Here is a 19,545-nt window from a genome sequence, read left to right on the forward strand (position 1 = left end):
GCCCCCGCGACCCGACCCTGGATAAGCGGAGGAAAATGGATGGATGGATGGATGGATGGATGGATATTGTATAAATTAAGTAATTGTAATTAGGTAATATAGTATGCAGAGATTAAGTAAATGTTACTAAAAAAAGGATTGATGCAGTAAAAATAAATTAAGTAAAGTTTACTAAAAGAAAGGATTGACTGAAGTTCAGTTCAATTATTAACCTTAGTAAAATTTAAGCCTTGAAACCGAGTTGAAGTTACTTAAATTTATCTGAAATTAAATTTACTTAAAAAAAAGCAAATGCAGGAAGTTGTGAAACTTTTTAAAGTAAATTTTACTCATCATTTTTTTCAGTGTAGTCTGCATCTGTTCTAGTCAGTGCTGCCGCTCTTCAACTCTGGATCTCTCTTCCTCCTCCTCTTTGCAACTGGGCAACTTTAACTTCTTTTACATCACCATTAAAAACATTCCTTTGTTCCACATGACGGTACTCCTAGTAACTTATTTCTCCTGTGCCTTTTTTTCTAACGTGTCCTTGGGTTTTGGAAGGCACTGCATAAGTTGAACTCGTTTATAATAATTTCCTACCAGCTTGAGCCCACGGCAACAACTGGCGCAATGGTTCCGTCTGTGGAACCGCCAGTTAGCAACTCTCAAATTCTGATTATCTCCCTGTCTGATTGCATTGGAGTAGCTTGGCAGGGGACTTTCTCTGCAGTGCAGTGGTTTCCACCATGACATTGTGCCTCTTGCATCATTGACCCCCCCTCAAGAGTGCAATACACCATCTGTCACATCCACTGATGCCTTTGACAGTGCAAAGAGTTGACCAGGGCACCTAATGGCAAGTCTCTACCCAAAATGGTGTCACTTGGCCACCAGCAGCTCAGTTCCCATTCCAGCAATGCAGGAGCAAAAACTTACACAAGTGAACTCGGATAACATCCACATTGATTTTCACGAGCCAATCGTTGGTGCTAAAGGTCCACCAACCCTCTAGAACTATCCAATGTGTGGATGGATAGTTACATAAAGTACACCGGAGGTGTGTTTGTACTCTAGCCACTGGCAGGGGCTGTTTTAAATCTGGTGAAGGATTAGTTGTATATGTTTACTCTGTAAAAGAGTAAAAGATAAACATGAGATGGAAGATAAGAGATCCTATTTCAAGGTTCGAAGGTTGGCAGTAAGTTTATAGGCCAGTGTTATACAATATACAAGTCTATTTAGAGGTTCCATTTTAATGAATCTCCGTTTCACAGCTAAACGAGATATTCAGAAACATGGACCAGCAAGAGTATAAACTGCTTAGCGATAAATTATTTATCTACAAAGGCATGGTGTTGCCTATAGATGATCAGCATTACCAGAGCCCAGAGTACTTTGACAGTTTGCTGGACTTCACGATCAGGGATGATGATGTCTTTGTGGTCACTTTCCCTAAATCCGGTAAGTGGGATATCTATTTTTGAGGCGCCCAGAGCTTCTGGTAGCAGCATGTTATGTTGTGTGTTATTATTTAAAAGGAAATTAATGCAAAACCCCAGTTTTAAAGACGTTTAAACATTGTGTAAAACATAAATTAAAACAGAATAGAATGATTTGCAAATGTTTTTCAATCTATATTCAATTTAATACACTACAAAGACAAGATATTTAATGTTCCAATGAAAAAAATGTATTGTTTTTTGCCAATATTCCCTCATTTTAAATTTGATGCTGCAACACATTCTAAAGAACTTTGGACAGGGTCATGTTTAGCACTGTGTTACATTTTCTTTCCTTTTAACAATATTCTATTAAGAAATAATACACGAGAAGGAGTGCTATAACATGTAAGATAGGCACTGCTGGTATTTCACGTTATAGCCTGACCTCAAGTGTGTTATAGTGATTATACCACAGTTCCACAATCGTTATTTATTAAAATATTTTGAGTTAAAAAGGACGAGAAAATACGATCTGTTTGGTTATAAACACTCCACAAGTTAAAATAGTTCCATTGCTGCTCTGCTTGTAGCTGGGCTGTTTGGTTTGTAAGTGCTACATCGTTGCTAGGTTACCTGTATGTGGCGGAGTAATACATGGAGAGCTTCGGTTACAGTGCATTACCGGCTGATAATGTCCCTCATTAAACGCCTCTCAATCCATTCTAGAATCCACACTCTTTGACGATTATTGGAAAAAATAAAAAAACAGTCTTTTGTTGCCCCTGTCCAAACTTCTTTGGATTGTTTTGCAGCATCAAATTCAGAATGAGTGAATGTTTGCAAAAAACAATAAAGTTTACCCGTTTGAACATTAAACATTGTGTCTTTGTCGTGTATTAAATTAAATATAGGTTAAAAAAGACTTGCAAATCAATTTATTCTGCTTTTCTTTATGTTTTACACAACATCTCAACTTCATTCGAATTGGGGGTTGCACATAAATAAGGTTCTGTCCAGCCTGAGGAAGACCCAGTTGGGTCAAAGTTTTTTTTTTTCAAACATCAACTGAGATGAATAACATCTGAAATGAACAAAATGTCCTGTTAGATTTGGAAAGTTGCCTTTATGCTGGCACCTGCAGTTCGGACATGGTCAGTGTTCTACTGCTTACTGTTTTACAAACTGTTCCCAGAAGCATTTATGACAGTGGCTACTTTCCACTTAGTGTGTTATCTGTTATAATATGCTTAGATTGACTCATAAATTGTAAAAGGAAATGAAGATATTGACTGGACACCTCTGCCCTAAGCTTTTGTAACATTTGCTTGCACTGATCTCCAGGTTGCTTTCCAACAACGTCTCTGCTTGGTGATGATTGCTATCTTATCATTGTTGTTAAGAGATATGAGGTAGACTTATATATAAAACACTCTGACCTGCAAATCAGAAAAAAAACAATATAGTTTACACCATCATTAAGATTGCTGGGATTTTCTGCAGAGTCACTTTCTGTACTCCACATGAATGTTTGATTTGTTATTACTCTCGGTCAACAAGGGTTTAAGCAAATATGTATCCAAGCTTATGGGTGGTTTGACAGGTGCCACCATCATGAATAAGACTGGATACCCCTGTTCAAAGGATTTACTGTAATAAGTCTGTTGGATTTACACTAAAACTATCACTCTCAACTCTCTCAACACTCTTAACCTGAAATGTATTTAGGTTCAACGAATTTTGCTCTATTTCTAGGAAGGACACTTAGGTCCTGATTCATTTTCTCATCATCTCAAGGCTTGCCTTGGTCCCACATGTCCAGTCTCAGGTCTTCAGATCTTTCTGTTGATCTAATTTCTGTTGATGACTTATAGGTTGAGGCATGTCACGCCTTTGATGCATTCTTTTGACTGGCATCTGAAGCTGCATATCATTTTAAATCTCACCTATGGCCTACAAAGACTACACCATTTGCTCATACTCAATGACCATGTTCAAACCTGAAGTCAGTATCTCAAAGATAATTAGAATATTATACAAGACCAATTGGTAACGTTGGAATTCTGAGCAGTGGTCCTGCTGGAAAATGAAATCTTCTGGTAGACTGCACTGACGTTTGACTTGATATAACACAGTGGAAACTTTACACTATACCTCAAGCAGCTTGGACAGTGTGTATCTCTACTCTTCCTCTTGAACATGATCATTGATTTCTAAATGAAATGCATATTTTACCTTGATGATCAGTGATGGTCTGGAGAGTCATGTCTCCAATCTGCTGGTGTTGATCCACTGTGTTTTATTATCAAGTCTAAAGTCAGTACAGTTTTTCCACCAAAAATCTTACAGCACTTTATGCTTTTGTCTGGTGACAACGTTTATGGAGATGTGGGTTTCATTTTCCAGCAGGACTTGGCACACTGCCCACACTTCCGAGATACTGATTTTTGGGGTTTCAGTGGCTGCAAGCCATAATCATCAACAATAAAAGAAATACACTCTTAATATAGATCACTCTGTGTGTAATACACCTATATATTATTTTCACATTTTCAACTGAATAAATGAAATAAAGTAACTTTTCAATTATATTGTAATTTTTTGAGATGCACCTGTATGTCCTAAAATCAAGGTGCTGGGATAAGGTTCTAATGGGTGTCCAAAAATCATTACCTACTCTTTTAAATCCTGACACAGATGTGCAAATGCACAAACACACAGCTTGTGTAGTCCCTGTATAGATGTACTACCAATAGAATAGGAGAAATATGAACGGATTTACCTGGCATAATGCCTAATACCAGGAGTTGACTAGAAGGCTATAAAGCCCCCTAAACTGACTTGACATGGAGCAGTGGAACTGTGTTCTCTGGATTGATGGCTCTCCATTCAACACTGTTGGAAGGAACTGGAGAGTTGGGGGTGAGATGGAGTAGTGATCATCCAACATCCTGACTTTGCTAATATTCAATCAAACCATCCCATTACTGGGGACATATTGTTTTTTGTTGTTGTTATTTGTGTGCTGTTGGACAAATGAATTTCCCCATTGGGGATTAATAAAGTATCTATCTATCTATCTATTTATCTATCTATCATATACTCCGAAAAAGCTAAAAGCTAAACTAAATAAACTCTAATATCTGGAACACAACGTTCAAGCAATTATTCTTAAAAAGCTCCACCCAACAAAGCTGAACATTGGTGAACTTAGGTTACCTCTGCCTTTCATTTCTTCTGGACAGTGCACATTTATTGCTGCCTCATGTGGAAGCAATAAACCATCCAAGTCTTAGGTAAGAAGTTCAGTAGGAAATGTGTCATTACAGTTGTTAAAAACATAGACATAGACATGACACTGTCAATGAATACTTTTTTATGTTTATGGTCCTAAAAAGCTTTGGTAAATCAGTGGCTCTATAGTATTTGGAAACTACATTTGCATACTTTTTGAATCATTTGGATGCTTTGTCTGATTAGAGGGTTCTGTACATGTCAATGAGGAACCTTTTCCAGATGATTCCTAAATCACAGTGTGGAATTCTTCCTGTACTATATGCAGTAGTACATTATTTGGCCCATGAAGCAGTTTGCAGTACAGAATTATGCCTGTTGTTTTTAAAGCAGTGTTACCTGAGTGCCAGAAGATCACCAACATCCAATATTGACCATGGGCCTTGTCTCTTGCACAAAGGGATTCCTTCAGATTATCTAAATAATTGTATGAGATATGTTATGATATGTGTTCTATGTTCTGTTGGGAATAAAATATGAGTCTATGATATTTTCAAATCATTGCGTTCTGTATTTACTTTTATGTTTTTTACACTTTACACAGCGTCCCAACTTTTTGGTCATTTGGGTTGTATTGTTTATTGTACAGGAGCTCTGATTCCTCTTTTTGTTCTCTCATTTTTCTTCCTGTCTTCCCTCAGGTACTGTATGGACGCAGCGTATCATGACGCTCCTGTATGAGGAGGACTTCCCTGAGTTAAAGAACGAGATGACGTATGAGCAGATGCCGTGGCTGGAGTTTCTGGAGATAGGAAAAGACTTCAACATCCGTCCGTCACCCAGACTCTTCTGCTCCCACCTACATCAGCACCTAGTGCCCCTCGGCCTGCAGGGGAAAGGCAAGGTCAGTCTATATCAAATTTATTTGTAAAGCTCTTTTCACAACTGATTTTGTCACAAATCAGCTTTGCAGAAATGTGGTAGCAGGACAGATAATCAGACAAAACATTAAACATACAATACAGAATACAGAATCCCCAGTGAGCACGGAGGCAAGGAAAAACGCCGTCAGAGCTGGAGGAGGACAAAACCTTGAAAGGATCAAGACTTACATATAAGGGGGGGATCATCCCACCACTGGTCAAACAGCTTTTAAGAAAATATGAAGTCATTATGCAGTCACACAGGTCTAATATATTCACGTGTATAACAGCTCCAGTAATGAAAGCAGTTAGAGTTCATGTAATTTGGATGCGATCGCTAGTGGAGAGTGAATAAATAGTGGGTGATGGAGAAGAGCTTCCAGAAACTTCCATCAATCTGGCCAGACAGAGGACATGAGAGCCTGAGGGTCCAGCATCCATCAGTATCGGGTCAGACAGGTGGGCAGTCAGTAACTCAGAAAAAGGCAGAAAGATGGAGTTAGTTATATAGAAAATATGAAACATTAGTCCATTAGCTGATGCATGGTTGTAAATAGAATATTTTCTTTTCGTTTTCATTTTCTTTCTTTTTTGTCATAATTTTTTTTTTTTTTTACAATATGAGACACAAACATGTTACAATTACCTTTTAATTTTTAGAATATGCACAAACACAGCAACCATTTACACAGCATCTCTTCAATTCCAGATCATCTATATCTACAGGAACCCCAAAGACATCATGACTTCCTATTTCCACTTCTCCCAGTTCATGAAGATAGTGGAGTGTCTGGAGTCGACCAATGACATGATGGAGAAATTCTTCACTGGAAGGAGTCAGTCATTCCATTATTTCATATTTAATCTATATATATATATATATATATATATATATATATATATATACAGCTCTGGAAAAAAAGACCACAGTTTCTGAATCAGTTTCTCTGATTTGGCTATTTATAGGTATATATTAGAGTAAAATGAATGTCATCATTTCATCTCATCATTTTTGAATTGTCTTTTATTTTTATCCAGAGCTGTCTCAAATCTACTGAAGAAACACCAGAAACCTCATAGTTTATACTGGTTTATAGTGGTCTGGTACTAGTTGATCTGGATATCAACATTCAGAAAGCACAATATACTGATTTTTACTGGTCTAGTACTGGTCTGGTACTGGTGTTGTATTAGTTGACCTGCGTATTGTGTTTAAAACATTCAAAACATTTGCTGATGTATGTTTAACTGATGCTTGTCAGCATCACCAGAAAACCGGTTAATGTTTGAACCAACAGTTAAAACACAACATACACTGATGTGGTGCTGCTGATAATGCTATGTACTGAACACATGTGGTTAAACACAGCTTATAGGAAGTGGCTAATGTTAGCATGCACCATTGTGTGCTTTGCAGTGTTGGGCGGCTCCTGGTTTGACCACATCAAAGGATGGTACACCAACAAGGACAAATACAACATTCTGTTTCTCAGCTACGAGGAGATGATCAAGGTGAGAGCCATGTTTAAACATGGTGGAGGTAGTACTTGGGAGTCATATAATGCTACAGCCCATAGTAAGAGAAATCCAGGTTAAAATATAGCTTCCAAACATGGTGGAGGTAGTATTACACACTGTTACTATAACTAATGTCTCCAAATTAAACAGTGAGAGATCTTTTTTTTCCACTTGCCTCAATATGTACAGGATTTTTTGCTGCCACAATTTGCACTGACAGTGTGGATGTTTGTTAGGACCTGCGGGCTGCGGTGGTGCGGATTTGCAACTTTGTGGGGAAGAATCTGTCGGATGCAGCCATCGACAGCGTGGTGGAGAAAGCCAGCTTTAACTACATGAAGAAAGACACCGTAGCCAATTACGAGTCCCTGCCTGAAGATGTCAAGGCCCCCGGCAAGGGACAATTCCTCCGAAAAGGTCAGAAGGGTCACTTAAAACTGCCTGGTTTAGCTCTTTAGCAACACATCTGTGGAGCTATAAGCAGCTAGCGATATTAAAGAGACAGACGCACATTAATAACTGTCCATTAGATTTAGATAATAATAGTGCATCTCGTCTTCCACTGACAGGCTCTAATCTGCTCTAATCTCTTTTATCTGCTGTCAAGCTTTCAAGATATAAAACGTGCATTTCAAGTATTTTAGCGAAGCGAAAAAAAATGCCCCAAAATACATAACAAAGCCATTGTATCTGTTCAACATGGAACGCATATTTTAAACCTTTTTGAATTTTACAGGTTGGCAACCCTTTGTGTGTATCTGTTTAATGTGTAACGGCCTGATGTTGTGTTGTTGTTGTTGTGCTGCAGGTACGGTGGGAGACTGGAAGAACGCACTAACGGTGGCACAGAACGAACACTTCGACCGTCTTTTCCAGGAAAAAATGAAAGACAACTTGCTGAAGTTTGTGTGGGACATCACTGAGCTTAAGGGCTGAAATATCATCACTTTTAATAACTAGAACACATCCAAAACAACATTATTATACTGTCAGTGTACTGAAGTCTTTTTGTGCTAGCTATCAACCCCCTAGCAACCTTACAGAACACCAGATCGTTCTCCTGGAACAGCACAGATAACGCCTTTAATTTCAGCTGCCTATAGCTACCTTAATCCTTTGATATGCAACATATGCAAACCCCCCTCTAATGCGCAACATGGGTCAAAAATGACCCACATTAATAAAATTGACCACCCATGTGTGCAAAGGCGTAGAAGGGTAGTGACACAAAATGGGCTTTTATTCAAAAAGTAAGAAAGGATAAAATTAAATTTAAAAAAATTATGATTAAAAACATGTGAATTGAGGAATACCCTAAATTCTGAATGACTGAATTTTTTTATTGTTAAGATATATCTTAAAAACCCTTAGACATACATGAATTATGTAGAAAATGAATGCAGATCATTTTTGACTGATGTGTGTATTAGAGGGGTAGTGATACAAATAGGGCTTTTATTCAAAAACTAATAAAGAAAAAAAAAATAAAGATGTATGATGATCAAAAACAAGTTAATTCAGGAATATATTGTATACTGAATGAATAAATGTATTTATTGCAAAGATATAGAAAATTAAAACTCATCTAGACCACTTCTTAACAGATGATAATCAGCACTGCCTGAATAAAAACATTACCTTAAAACAATGTAGATCTCTGACATCTGAATTGATTTATTAGTGCACACTAATTTTAAGTTGATTTGAAATTGATTCAAAGTTATGGTTTTATATGTGTATTATTTGCATTAAACTTTACTTACATAAAAAATCTATCTTGTTTGTATTCTATTGTATTTTTATAGCCTGTACTGTGATCTTGCCGTGCAGAAAGGGACATTTAAATACATTTTTAAAAAGCATTGTGAGTACAGAACAGCTCCAACCATTCAAAGCGTTTAAATTAATATTGTTTCATTGCCACAGTTTCAAAATTTACTGGTGCCTACTTGGCAGTGTTAAATAAAGGTTGTTTAAATGTTGTTTTTCCATCATAAAATTAAAAAAATTTTAAAGTTGGCCAGCCACTCCTGTGAAGGTTCACCCGTGTCTCATGTTTTCTCCATTTGTGAACAATAGCTCTCGCTATTCAGAGCAAACACTTTTTCCCAAGGTGCTAGATTGGTTTGGATATTGGATGTTTTTCCCTTACTAAATAAAATCATCATTTAAAAAGTACTATTATTTTTTTTTGTTTGTAGTTGTCTAGCTCCATTCACTCCATCATCTTTGCAATATTCCAATATTCTACAATATTGTTTAAAAAGCATCAAAACTAGCATGAGATATTATTATACAGTATAAAAAAACACACTGCACCAATATTATTACCCCCTTCCCAACAATACAGTTACTTAAGTAGTACAGTTTATACAGTTTTACAACTTTACAGTAATACAGCTTTTTTTTTTATTTGAGTGTGGAGTCAGCAAAAATCCTGGGGTTTGGTGCCCCTTTAAAACAATATAATCGTGATTTTAATCCATGATTTAGTAAAAAAAAAAACTTCAGGAAGAAAAAGTGTGATTAATCTTAATTAATCACATAATTCTATTGTTATTCATTTTTTATATATATTTTTTATCAATTGACGCCACTTAAGTAAACACGAATGAGCTGCTTATTAAATTTATCTGATTCAATTTTAAATTTTGTATTAATGTTCAGAAATGGGCTTCGGCTCAAATCATATACAAAAAAAATGTAATCATGTGTATTTCATCATATTTTAGAATAGAATGTAAAAAAATGTAAAAAAAAAGAATGTAAAAAAAATGTAAAAGCGATGCTAATGTTTTTGAAAAAAAAAAATACAAATATAATTGCATTATAAATCCAAATTGTAAAATATTTAATATTGGGACTTTTATTTTGAATTATGTTTCCAGTCCGGACTTTTATGTCGTTACCGTAGCTAAGTTCACTCTCTCAGGGTGTGTGTGAGCGCTGGGTCGTGGTGAGCTGGTGGTTATACCGGGTTATACCGAGTATATCGGGTAAAAGCGGGTGTAGAGGTGATACAGAGCGCGGAGCGCGGAGGATTATTATGAGCGCTAACAGCATGTCGGACCCGCGGAGACAAAACAAAATATTCCGGTGAGTTTTATCAAGATTAACACTCAGATCTATCACTGTCTCTCAAATCTATCACTGTACCCTAACTGAGAGCCTTTACAAAACACAGCCAGCAGAATCAGCGCAGATAATAACTTATAATGTAGTAAAAAGAAGGAATAGAGCCGTATAAAGACCCAGTTTGTACCATTTAAATGCTCATTTTAATCCAAACACCACAGAGGAGCTGGCCTTCGCCATCTTTAAAAAGTAGACCAATCACATGTCGAGTCCTCCTTATCGGAGCCAATCAGAGAGCGCTACGTCAGCACGTTTATTGGCTGTTCAAAAAATAGATATAATGCAATCCAACATCATGAAATATACACAATTAGGTCCAATTCACAGCACATACAGCCAACATCACACATATCAAAACAAACTGACAAAAAAGTGGGATTCAAGTAAAATTGAAAAGCTTCAAAATATCAATGGATTTATGGATTTTTTCGAAAATTGAAAATTTCTCTAAATCTCTCCCTGTGGTCAAATAAAGGGTCATCAAAAATATACAATACACAGCTCTGAAAAGAAAATAAGAACCAAGCTGAACTGCTTGAATTTTTTCTCCAGGAGTGGCATAAAGTTATCCAAAAGCAGTGTTTAAGACTTCATGGAGGAGAACATGCCAAGAAGCATTAAAACTGTAAACTTTTAAAACGAATATAAACTTATTTTCTTTGCATTATTTCAGGTCTGAAAGCTCTGCATCTTTTTTGTTATTTCAGACATTTCTCATTTTTATGCAAATAAATGTTATAAATTAATATATTTATATTTGGAATTTGGGTGGAATGTTGTATGTAGTTTTTAGTATAAAACAGTAATGTTCATTTTACTCAAACATATGCCTATAAATAGCAAAATCAGAGAAACTGATTCAGAAACTGAAGTGGTCTCATTTTTCTCCAGAGCTGTATATTGGACTTATTGGAGAGGAATTTCCTTACCTATCCTTCTCTTCGAAAAGATTAAGCCACAAAGAGCAAGACAATATACAAAAAAAGTGTTTTGTCTGTAGGCTTCATTCAGGGAGTCTGTAGCAACGAATCTTATAACCAATTTTACAGAGTAAAAATTAATAATACTGCTTTTAGTTCTGCCATGACTTGTGACATTAAACACAGTGATGTTATCTGTGTTTTTAAACATACATTATGTGTATTATTTCTGTTTTTAAACATATTAGCTAGCTAGCTAGATAAACAGTGAGCGCTGGTATTAGGATTAAATTATAGTAACAGGACTCTTATCAGTACATTAATCTTGTTATTATTGCCAACAGCGCTTTTATCACTGTTATTGATACTCTTCCTATTGGTGCTTTAATGATGATACTGTTAGTGTTATTAGTAATGATAGTAACAGTGATTTTACTATTATTTTAACCCTATACACTACCGTTCAAAACATTGAAATGTCCTTATTTTTAAAGGAAAAGCACTGTACTTTTCAATGAAGATAACTTTAAACTAGTCCTAACTTTAAACAAATACACTCTGTACATTGCTAATGTGGTAAATGACTATTCTAGCTGCAAATGTCTGGTTTTGGTGCAATATCTACATAGGTGTATAGAGGCCCATTTCCAGCAACTATCACTCCAGTGTTCTAATGGTACAATGTGTTTGCTCATTTGGCTCAGAAGGCTAATTGATGATTAGAAAACCCTTGTGCAATCATGTTCACACACCTGAAAACAGTCTAGCTCATTACAGAAGCTACAAAACTGACCTTCCTTTGAGCAGATTGAGTTTCTGGAGCATCACATTTGTGGGGTCAATTAAACGCTCAAAATGGCCTGAAAAAGAGAACTTTCATCTGAAACTCGACAGTCTATTCTTGTTCTTAGAAATGAAGGCTATTCCATGCGAGAAATTGCTAAGAAATTGAAGATTTCCTACAACAGTGTGTGCTACTCCCTTCAGAGGACAGCACAAACAGGCTCTAACCAGAGTAGAAAAAGAAGTGGGAGGCCGCGTTGCACAACTAAGCAAGAAGATAAGTACATTAGAGTCTCTAGTTTGAGAAACAGACGCCTCACAGGTCCCCAACTGGCATCTTCATTAAATAGTACCCGCAAAACACCAGTGTCAACATCTAAAGTGAAGAGGCGGCTGCAGGATTTTGGGCTTCAGGGCAGAGTGGCAAAGAAAAAGCCATATCTGAGACTGGCTAATAAAAGAAAAAGATTAAGATGGGCAAAAGAACACAGACATTGGACAGAGGAAGACTGGAAAAAAGTGTTGTGGACGGATGAATCCAAGTTTGAGGTGTTTGGATCACAAAGAAGAACGTTTGTGAGACGCAGAACAAATGAAAAGATGCTGGAAGAATGCCTGACGCCATCTGTTAAGCATGGTGGAGGTAATGTGATGGTCTGGGGTTGCTTTGGTGCTGGTAAGGTGGGAGATTTGTACAGGGTAAAAATTCTGAATAAGGAAGGCTATCACTCCATTTTGCAACGCCATGCCATACCCAGTGGACAGCGCCCGATCAGAGCCAATTTCATACTACAACAGGACAATGACCCTAAACACACCTCCAAATTGTGCAAGAACTATTTACAGCAGAAGCAGGCAGCTGGTATTCTATTGGTAATGGAGTGGCCAGCGCAGTCACCAGATCTGAACCCCATTGAGCTGTTGTGGGAGCAGCTTGACCGTATGGTACGCCAGAAGTGCCCATCCAACCAATCCAACTTGTGGGAGCTGCTTCTAGAAGCGTGGGGTGCAATTTCTCCAGCTTACCCCAAAAAATTAACAGCTAGAATGCAAAAGGTGTGCAATGCTGTAATTGCTGCAAATGGAGGATTCTTTGATGAAAGCAAAGTTTGATGTAAAAACAATGTTATTTCAAAAACAAATCATTATTTCTAACCTTGTCAATGTCTTGACTCCATTTTCTATTCATTTCACAACGTATGGTGGTGAATAAGTGTGACTTTTCATGGAAAACACAACATTGTTTGAGTGACCCCAAACTTTTGAACGGTAGTGTATGTTTTTTGGTGATTACAGAAATGTTATGTATTATAACATATTATATATAAAATATGTTTTTATAGATATCGTTACAAGACAAGTCCCTGTAAAATAAAAAGAGTGGGAGGAATTTGGTTTAACTATCTACCTGGAGGTGGAGTAATATTTTACCAACCAAAGCCTTGTGGGACACAATACCACTAATCAATAAGACTGATATAATGTTATAAAATGTTTTAAGATAACGTAATAAAATATGTGCGTGCGCATCAATAGGTAATAAAATATATGGAGGGTTTTGAATTACCTTTTTTGTTGTTTTCATTTACTTATTTAAACCCTGTATTTGCCCTTTTTTTTAAACAGTGCTTGATTTGCTAAGAAATTATGCCACAGAAGGTTTACAGTGGTGGTGTTGGCTAATATTTGATCAGCTGAGGACATCCTTATAAGATGTTAGTTTTAAATCAACTACACAAGTGCACAAAAGCAGTAGATAAACTACCTGAGCAGATGGAGTTATAATCTGATTATTAGGATTATCATTCGACTGCAGTGAAAGAAGCTCCATTACCTGTCCACTGTGTTTATGGTCAAGGATTAGTTACTACACAATCCAGGAGCTGTAGTGTAGAGTGACTGGTAGGGATGCACGATGATATCAGAATTATATTGGTATCAGACAATTATTTCTTCTATTAGTTTCCTCATTGTCTCATATCTGGCTAGTTCAAACCGATACATGTTGGAAGTATTTACTGTAAAGCCGAAAAAAGATTAAACAATGCTGCCAGCAGTACTACAACAAGGCAACAATGGCCCCCAATAAATCCATAAGAAAAAATAGATTTATTATTTTATTTGACCTGTTAATTTTTAAAAGATGGTTTATCTGCACTGTAGTGCTCTAGCAATAAGCTAATATGGTAATAATTATACTACATTATGCTACATAGCCTGTTTTGTTACATCCCGGTTTTACCTCCTATATAGCTAACATAACTATTTTAAATTATTTTCAGTTATGTATGTTAAAAGAGAGCTTTTTGATCAGATATTTTATTCCACCTTAAATGTTTAAATATTTTTGATGGGATGGGAAATTTAAGGTTGTTTGTGTTGAGGTGAACATGTGATATTAAAAACATGCTCTTAGCTACATTGCTAATTTGTGGGCATTATGATTATATTTACTTGTTAATTAGCTTGTTAGCTACAATAGCTTCATAGGGCCAGTGCTAATTGATAAATAAAGCTTCCATTTTTTTCTAGAAACATTAGCCTCATAGCTCCAGTGCTAAGTGGTGTGTTCAAACTTCTTTTCTGTTACTTGTTCGATACATTAGCCTTATTAATAAAAATTCCATTGCATGTCAGCTAGCTACATTAGCTTCATAGGACCAGTGCCGATTTCTGAGGTATAAGCTTCCATTACTTGTTAGCTATTTTAGCCTATTAGCTCCCTTGCTAAATGATGGGGTATATAGCTACATTAGCTTCATAGCTCTTGTGCTAATCGGTACAGTATAATCTTCCATAACTTGTTAGCTACATTAGCTTCATAGCCCTTGTGCTAATCGGAAGCGTATAAGCTTCCATTACTTGTAAGCTACATTAGCTTCATAGCTCTTGTGCTAATCTGTACAGTATATTCCTCCATTACTTGTTAGCTACATTAGCTACGAGGCTAACAAGTAATGGAGGAATATAGTGTATAGTGAATCCAGTTGTAATGTTCATAAATTCTAAAGCAAATGTTGTTTTGTTTGTGTAGCTACAAGCCCCCCACCACTGACTCCAACCCCACCCTTGAAGACCCCACTCCAGACTACATGAACCTGCTGGGCATGATCTTCAGCATGTGTGGACTCATGCTCAAGGTGACCCCAACACACACACACACACACACACACACACACACCCCACTCATGTTTACATGAAAACAGTGGTGTTTACATACTGATTGTATTGTTGTTGTGTATTGCTCGTCTAAGTACTGAGAGTAACTTTGGGCATTTTCACACCTGTAGTTTCTCTGGTTCGGATACACGAGCACAAACCTAAACGCACCACAATTCGCACCAATATACCACGCAAGTGCCTTGTGTCCTCTGATTGGTAGGAGCTGTCTGTTGTGTGAGCAAGAAAGTAAATATAGCTAGAGAGTCCAATGTTCCAGACCAGCACCTATATCTGTGCAGTGTGAGGCTGCTTTAACACTGAACTGCATTTTCAAACACAGTTTTTTCAATGGCACGTCCATGTAGTAAGCACAATAAGCACAATGCCATTTCAGAATTCAGTGTAAAAACACTGCTTAGCATAGAGCAGCAGCAGAGACATTTGTTCACAGCTGTAGCAATAATCTGGGTAATGAATCAGATTAAATGGCACCTGAACAGCCATTTAGCAAACTTAATATCATACAGTAAAAAAAAGCTCTTATTACTGCCCCCCCTTCTCAAAAATACAGGGAACTTCCAGCATGTGATTGACAGCACTAATATAATTTAATTTAATTTTGTCAATGTAATGCTGATATATATTTTTTTAAAGAACTCTTAAAAATAAAATGCATAAAGCAGTATGCATAAAATACCCAGTTCTAGTGTGAACATAATTAAAGCTTTAGAATCAGATATTGCTTACGCTATAATGTTCCACTGTAGAATAGGTCCACACTGCAGACTCCAAACTGTTATGTTACCTTCTGAGAACGATCCTCACTTCTGCAGGCTGGGGAAAGGACTGTTAATTACATCTTGATGGCAACGAAGAGTGCTTTGTTATAATACTGCATTTAACACACACAATAGAGCTATATCAGGTTTAAAATAAAACAGTCTTGAGTCAAACTTAATCTTAATCAACTGAATCTGATCGGGAAATCCCTAATTGTGTGTGTTTGATTAAGCATTGCCTATATTCCTGTTAATCTAATCAATGTTTTATTAAAGTGAATTAGGTGAGCTGCTGGTAGAACTGAACAAATCCATACACTTCTTGGCCTACAGAATATCTAAAAATAGAAGGATTTTCAAGGGAACATGTAATTAAGCGTGTCATTCTCCTGCACCCTGTTATTTTCCGACTGACGTGCCGTAAAGGAGTGTCCAAGCCAAGTTTAGAGCTGCAGGAAAGATACAATTAGCTACTAAATTAGATCTGCAGGATATAAAATAGACAGGAATCACACTAAACCTAAATGAACAGAAAGTTAGTGTTAGATCCACTAGAGGGTGCTGTTTCTGCTGTTTTTCTTTTTTAATCATGATGAGAACATTTATAATGACAATGATAATATATGGCCATGTTGACCATAATAATCAGTTTTCTAATTCTAAATGTTAATTCAGACTCTTTGGTGTGTGTGTGTGTTTGTACAGCTGAAGTGGTGTGCCTGGATTGCAGTATACTGCTCCTTCATCAGTTTCGCCAACTCACGGAGCTCAGAGGACACCAAACAGATGATGAGCAGCTTCATGTGAGTACCGTGTCTGTCTGTACACGTGAATGGAAAAAGATGTCTAAAAGCTCCCTCTCAGAAAAAATGAAATACACTCCATATAATCTTGTTATTTATGTCATTAAGCAAAATTAGATTGGTATCCAGTTAATTGTTATTATGTAATACATTCTAATTTGTTTTGTATAAAGAAGTTTGAGTGTGAAATTTTAAACTTAAGCGTGGGTGAAACTAGTGCTATACCGTGGGGGGAACTAGAAACAATATGAATTTCTCTCATACCGCAATAATGCTAGAGGCGCCGCAGAGCGCCGTGTGGAACAGCACCGTCAAAGAAACATGCAGCCTTGTGGAGTCAAAAGCTGGTCTAGCTCCATCTTGCTTGGAGAGAAATCAGAACACCTCCTGCTGCAGTTTCTACTGTATGAGAATTATCCCAGGAAAATAGAGCAGTAATTACAGTCCTTTTAAATATTTTAATACTGTAGCTTAAAGAATGATTAGAATGTATTATTTGACTGGAGAAAAAAGGAAATTGTCTAATTTAAATACTGTAATGCCTCTGATGGCTTCAGGAATAACATACAGTAAATTTATATTAAACTTGTGCAATACAACTTTTGAAAAATGTTTTTAAATACTTAAACATTGAGTATTTAATGTCTATTTATAGTGTTTATGGAACTTTTCAAAATATTTTTTATTTTTGTAAAGGAAGTTGAAGTGATAAAGTTGTTGGCGTATCTCTCTTTAAGGTTTATTGTTTATATATTTTTAGCTGTTTTTCTGATAATAAAGTCTGATTTCTACATATATTTAATTTTGTGGGAGAAAATAAACCCAATAGTAACTAAAGCCTTAATTTAAAGCCTTAGTGTTTTATAATATTTGTATATTATATTTACTCCTAACAGTACAAACTCACAAACCTATATTAAAGCAAAAAATTATATGAAAATAACGTGATATACCATGAAACCGTCAGAATCTTAATTAAAGAAACTGTGATGTGCGTTTTTGGCCATACCGCCCAGCACTGGGTGAAAAGGACTAACTGTTTTCTTTATGGAGTTTTGAATGTGTTGTCTTCCCTTTAGGTTGTCCATATCAGCTGTTGTGATGTCATACCTGCAGAACCCACAGCCCATGTCACCGCCATGGTAACAGCGATGGGTGGAGCCATGGTTGAGCCGTGATGGTAGCTGACGAGAGATGCAGCAGTGCGAACACACAAATTCACAGCAGCCACATTCCCACTGTCCATCTAGTCCAGCCGGATGGGACAGTAGGCCGGCTAGCAGGATAGAGTGACTGCCCCCAACCCCCCACCCCCAATCTGTTTGTATTAACACTGTAGATTCTAATATTAAATAAATGCCAGTTTTTTAACTTGAACTTTTGACTTTTTGTTCATTGAGCATGTAAAGGAAACGTTTACAATATATGCACCCATTCAGCCTACAGCAGTTTAGCTCCACCTGCCCATTTAGCATACAGCAGTTTAGCTCCACCTGCCCATTTAGCATACAGTGATTTTGCTTCCACCATCAATCTTGCCCACACATTTCTTGCTACATTCATTTTACCTACAGGAGTTTGGCATTACCTGTTCACCCTACAGTAGTTAAGCTCCACCCACCCATCCTGTCTATAGCTGTCTAGCTCCACCCATGCATCTTTCCTACAGCTGTCTAGCCCCACCCATTTATCCTTCCTACAGCAGTTTAGCTCAATCTTTCCTACAGCAATCTTGCCCCACATATGCATCTTTACTACAACTGCCTAGCCCCAACTACGCGTCTTTCGTATAGCTGTCTAACCCCTTCCATGCATCTTTCCTACAGCTGTTAAGCCCATCCATGCATCTTCCTCACAACTGTCTAGCCCCGCCCATCATCTTTCCTACAGCTGTCTAGCCATACCCATTCATCCACCTTATAACTTTTCTACAGATGTCTAGCCCCACCTATGCATCTTTCCTATAGCGGTATAACCCCACACATGCAACTTTCATACAGCTGTCTAGCCCCACCTATGCATCTTTCCTACAGCTGTCTAGCCCCACTCATGCATCCTAACTACAGCCCAACAATTCAGTTTGCAACAGTTTAGCTCCACCTTCCCAGCTTGCCTACATCTCTTTTGCCCCACTCATTCATCCTACAGCAGTTTAAGGCCTTCCAGCTTGCGGCACCATACTTTTAACTTAAGAGAATGCTAGGAAAATGTATTTTATGTGGATAAGCAGGAAAGCCTCCTTGTGGTATTTTGGTATGGTATGGTAACAATTCTACAGCACACGCGCACACAGACTTTCCGGAGGGGGGATTTTCTGGGCTTTAGCTGGGGGTGCTGGCTGGTGCTCAGTTTAGCTGGATATCTTCCAGCCTTGTCCCTCAACGCTGAGGAGAGGGAGCTTTAATTCTGTACAGGATTCACTCCCAGCTGCCGTTCAGGAAGAAGAGTTTCATTCTGCTGCGTGTGTATGTGTGTATATGAGAATGCATTCAGTGTGGGGTTTTAGAAAGTGATCAGAATGTCCTAGATTGGTTGTTAGTTGGCAGCAACGTTCCTAAACATTTGGTTGTGTGGTTTGGTGGCTGCGAGGGCATCAGTGTGGATTAAAGCTGTTCCTGAATAAACTCAAGAAAAAATGCTGTTCAGGGAAGTTTCCACTAGGTGGCAAACTACCACAAAGACTTCAGCTCCCAATCTTTAACAGAAACTGGGTGGTTTTAGAATTGCCCTCATGCACAGCTGTCTGTAGTGATAGAGCTTGTTGTTACTGCTGTTACTCCTCTGTTTGCATTTAATGGGAGGGGAAAATATGAACAGGGCATGGGAAAAAGCCATCAGAGAAATTTCATCCTGTGTCCATCTATATTGTC

General features: G+C 37.3%; 2 protein-coding genes across 2 annotated transcripts; both read left to right on the top strand.

The window, feature by feature from the left end:
• Positions 1–1,098: 1,098 nt before the first annotated feature.
• Positions 1,099–8,864, top strand: LOC111191953 (amine sulfotransferase). The gene is made up of 6 exons (XM_022668183.2): positions 1,099–1,440; positions 5,354–5,556; positions 6,285–6,411; positions 6,993–7,087; positions 7,330–7,510; positions 7,902–8,864. The coding sequence occupies exons 1-6, from the start codon at positions 1,275–1,277 to the stop codon at positions 8,027–8,029; spliced, it is 900 nt and encodes a 299-aa protein (XP_022523904.2). The 5' UTR covers positions 1,099–1,274; the 3' UTR covers positions 8,030–8,864.
• Positions 8,865–9,976: 1,112 nt separating this feature from the next.
• Positions 9,977–18,052, top strand: wdr83os (WD repeat domain 83 opposite strand). The gene is made up of 4 exons (XM_007230001.3): positions 9,977–10,189; positions 14,966–15,071; positions 16,578–16,675; positions 17,755–18,052. The coding sequence occupies exons 1-4, from the start codon at positions 10,140–10,142 to the stop codon at positions 17,819–17,821; spliced, it is 321 nt and encodes a 106-aa protein (XP_007230063.1). The 5' UTR covers positions 9,977–10,139; the 3' UTR covers positions 17,822–18,052.
• Positions 18,053–19,545: the final 1,493 nt, after the last annotated feature.

This window comes from Astyanax mexicanus, chromosome 23 (genome assembly GCF_023375975.1).
Source record: "Astyanax mexicanus isolate ESR-SI-001 chromosome 23, AstMex3_surface, whole genome shotgun sequence".
Taxonomy (NCBI): domain Eukaryota; kingdom Metazoa; phylum Chordata; class Actinopteri; order Characiformes; family Acestrorhamphidae; genus Astyanax; species Astyanax mexicanus.